This window comes from Mandrillus leucophaeus, unplaced genomic scaffold (assembly GCF_000951045.1).
Source record: "Mandrillus leucophaeus isolate KB7577 unplaced genomic scaffold, Mleu.le_1.0 Scaffold23, whole genome shotgun sequence".
Lineage (NCBI taxonomy): Eukaryota > Metazoa > Chordata > Mammalia > Primates > Cercopithecidae > Mandrillus > Mandrillus leucophaeus.
Window position 1 is genome coordinate 2,422,613 of NW_012102365.1, and position 3,923 is coordinate 2,426,535.

The following is a 3,923-nucleotide window of genomic DNA, read 5'->3' on the forward strand; positions in this document are numbered from 1 at the left end:
AATTATCAGGACTATCACATAGGTTAAAAAGTGCAATTTACATGACTTGCTATAAGATTTGACATAAAACTACAGATTCTAAGAAACAGTAAGATTGTATAATAATAACCAAAACAGGCTGGTGCGGTGGCTCACGCCTGTAATCCCAACACTTTGGGAGGCCGAGGCAGGTGGATCACCTGAGGTCAAGAATTCAAGACCAGCCTGACCAACATGGTGAAACCCCATCTCTACTGAAAATACAAAAATTAGCCAGGCTGTGGTGGTGCATGCCTGTAATCCCAGCTACTCGGGAGGCTGAGGCAGGAGAATTGCTTGAACCCAGGAGGCAGAAATTGCAGTGAGCCAAGACTGCGCCATTCGACTCCAGCCTGGGCAACACAGCAAGACTCCATTTCAAAAATAAAATAAAATAACCAAAACAAGAGCCCCCAGATGTCATCCATCTCTTTTTAGAGAGAGGGAAAAAAATGCTCTCAAATTCTCCAACGAAAAATAGAGATAGCCACCCTTAAAAAATCCTAAGGCTGGTGGGTGGATCACTTGAGCCCAGGAGTTCGAGACCAGCCTGGACAACATGGCCAAACCCCATCACTACAAAAAATATAAAAATTAGCTGGGCGTGGTGGCGCACGCCTGTAATCCCAACTACTCGGAGGCTGAGGTGGGAGGATCTCTTGAGCCCAGGAGAAGGAGGTTGCAGTGAGCGGAGATCGTGCCACTGCACTCCAACCTGTGTGACAGAGCGAAACCCTGTCTCAAAAAAAATAAAATAAAATAAAGAAAAAACCCTAAGGCCAGATACAGGCTCATTCACCTGGGGTCTCCTTTCACCCAGGCAAGCAGCTTTCTGTCTTTGCATTTTCCAAAGACTGCAAAGCAGGCTGGGGTGGGGTGGGGTGGGGTGTACAACACAGGAAAGGCAGCCAGTTCCCCTTCGCTTCTCACCATCTTGATCTCCTCCCAAACCAAAGTCCTATGTCTTTCCTTTTACATACGCTTACAGAAATGCAGTCTTCTGTAGGAAAATTGAGGTCATGCATTCCAAAGTATTTAAGGGTATGATTTTTAAATTTTAGGAATCTAGTTCTCCAAGAAATCCCGGTTTGGGATATAGATGAACGAGCTATTTGGGAGAGATTTCGATGAGAATGAATTTTAGAGAAGTAGCGAGGTGAGGAGAGAGTCAGCTTAGCGTTTGGGTTTTGCAGTCAAACTTCAGCAAGGCGAAGTAACCTCGCTGGTCTTAATTTTCTCATCGGTAATAGGGAAAATAATAATGCTAACATTGATGAGTTACTTTACTTCAATATTTAAAAAACCGACTCTCCGTTATCTATTCTAATGATAAAAAAGTAGATAGAGCATCGTCCCTTGCTGTGAAAAATCTTATGAACAAGTGAATTGCGGTGAGGATTCACACATAGTCTGTGCTTAATAAACATTATTATTTTATTGTTTAGATTAGAAGAGGGGTGGAGGGAGAAATGAAAGCGGTTTGGAAACCCCAAATACTATCAAAGCCCTGGGGATGGAAGTAGAGAGGAATTTCGGGTTACGATTTGGTTCCTGGTCTGAGTTTCAACGTTGAATACTCCCATATTTGGGCCTGAATTCTCAAAACAGAATAGGATGTAAGGGCTGAGATCATCTGGTACAGTTTTATGCAAATCGAAAATTCTTGCCTCTTGTCAATGTGCCCTGGCGAGAAACAACACCTCCACCCAAGCTCATCCAATCTCAGCCCCAACTAGGTGACGTCATCTCTCCGCCCCGCAACCCCCAAGCCCCGGGCAGTCCTGTCTCTAAACTACAGTCCCAGCCCCAGTCCCAACGGCGCCTGCGCACTTTGAACCGGGGCGGGGAGGACGCGTGCGCGCTGCGTGGGGGCGGGACTAGTGCGCACGCAGCCTTAGCTTCTTCCCCGCCCTTGCTCTTCCCAGTTTCTCCGTCAGCCTGCGGGTCCCGGCTGGCGGCTGCTTCCGGTGGGAGAGTGGTGTAGGGCGAGCAGGTCTCAGCTCCTCGTCATGTCATACGGTCCCTTAGATATGTACCGGAACCCGGGGCCCTCGGGGCCCCAGCTCCGGGACTTCAGCAGCATCATCCAGACGTGCAGCGGCAACATCCAGCGGATCAGCCAAGCCAGTGAGCCGGGGTACCGAGCTGGGGGGCGGGAGCTGTCCCCGGGACAGGCCTGGGTGAGACTGCCGAGTCGCGGAGCCCGGCTGGGGCTACGGCCGAGGCCACACCTGGGGCTGTCTCGGGCTGTCCACCCTGGGGGCGGTGGGCTTGCCTCCCCTAGTCTGTCAGGCCCGGGCTGCCCGAGGGTCCCCGGCCCAGCTGAAGCTTGAGCTGCTTCTCTGGAGTTCTGCCCCCACGGTGCTGGGACCAAAACAGCCCGAGGGTGGGAAGGGGAGTGTGTGTCATCTCGAGAGCTGTGAGTGCGTTGACTTGGCGCAGTGGTCAGCCGAGTTTCTCCTGTCATCCACCTTCCTCCCCACCCACCTCGCTTTCCTCTTAGGCCAGTTTGGATGGGGTTGTTTACTGATTTAGGCTTTAGGTTTACATTCTGCTCAGCCCCTGGCTCCTCGGAAATCAGCAACTTTCAATTAAGGGAAGTGGAGAGTGCATGTGTTTGGATGACTTCATACACAGTTCTTCCTGTAATGAATTCGGAAATCAGACACAATGACTGGTATTTGAGAGGTGGGATGACTTCTGTTTTAATAAAGATAATTCACCAGCAACATTTCAACTTACATTATTTTGTCTTTTGTAACAAAGCATTGGGGTGTATTTTTGGATTTCAGGCAGATGAGGCTTTTGTTTTCCTTCCCTACTTAGCTGCTCTTGAACAAATCTGGTACACAGGGAAGCTAAGAGACTTAGCCACAACCACAGAGCAAGTAATGCATGGTAGAGTTGTTGGTGGAATTCAGAATGGTATTGCTTGTCTTAAAACTCCCTCCTGCCCATTAGGGTCTGAGTGAAACTGTAGCTGAATGAGTCAAATACAGGGTGTTTCTTGGGCTTGAAAATCATCTTGGAGCCTTATAAACAGGAGATCAGCAACAGCTTTACTTGGAAAGAATGGTGGTCATCATCCTTATTGTTTACTATTGTGTTTTGTGAGCTTGGCGTACTCTGTTAATAGGTAGAACTAGTTAGTCCTGGATTACAATTCTGTATTTTAAATAATATCACTTTGCTTTAGTTTTTAAACTTTAAAAAATTTTTCTTTTTTGTAGAGATGAAGTCTTGCTGTGTTGGCCAGGCTGGTCTCAAACCCCTGGGCACAAGCACTTCTCCCACCTCAGCCTCCCAAAGTGCTGGGATTACAGGCGTGAGCCACTGTGCCCAGCCTAATTTTTTTAATTTTAAAAAATTAAATATTTTAAATTTGTTTTTAAGAGACAGAGTCTAGCTCTGTCACCCAGGCAGAGTGCAGTGATCTGAGTGAAGTAGAGCGATCCTAGCTCGCTATAACCTTGAATTCCTGATCAGCTTGCTGAGTTGCGAGGACTACAAGGATGCATCTACCATGCCAGGCTAATTTTTAAATTTTTTGTAGGGATGGGGTCTCACTATGTTGCCCAGGCTCACTTTGCTTTTAAATCTAAATGTACATTGTAGAATTTGAGAAGTTTCTGATCAAAAGCAATTGAGACTCTGGAAGTGAAAGGAAGGGTATGTGACCTCTTAAAATCCAGAACTAAAAAAAAATAATATGACCAATGGTTAGAAAGTGTAGTACTTTTTGTTCCAGTTTCCTTTTGTGAAGGAGCTGTAATACAGGTTAGATCAGAAAATTCTAGTTCAAGGCTGAAATTTTCTTGTTGAAGCTAAATCTGATTTTAATACCTATTTGCAAAATATTCATTCAACATGTATTCAATATTATATATATCATATATAATATTATA

The 3,923-nt window shown here is 46.1% G+C and overlaps 1 protein-coding gene across 3 annotated transcripts in view; it reads left to right on the plus strand.

Annotated features, from left to right (window-relative positions):
• The first annotated feature begins 1,875 nt into the window (after window positions 1-1,875).
• STX12 (syntaxin 12) overlaps window positions 1,876-3,923 on the plus strand; it is a 55,653-nt gene continuing 53,605 nt past the window's right edge. For all 3 annotated transcript variants that reach the window (XM_011981698.1, XM_011981696.1, XM_011981697.1), the window contains exon 1: window positions 1,876-2,145. In XM_011981698.1, coding sequence (XP_011837088.1) covers window positions 2,028-2,145 — 118 coding nt within the window. In that variant the 5' untranslated portion in view covers window positions 1,876-2,027. The remainder of the gene's footprint in view (window positions 2,146-3,923) is intronic.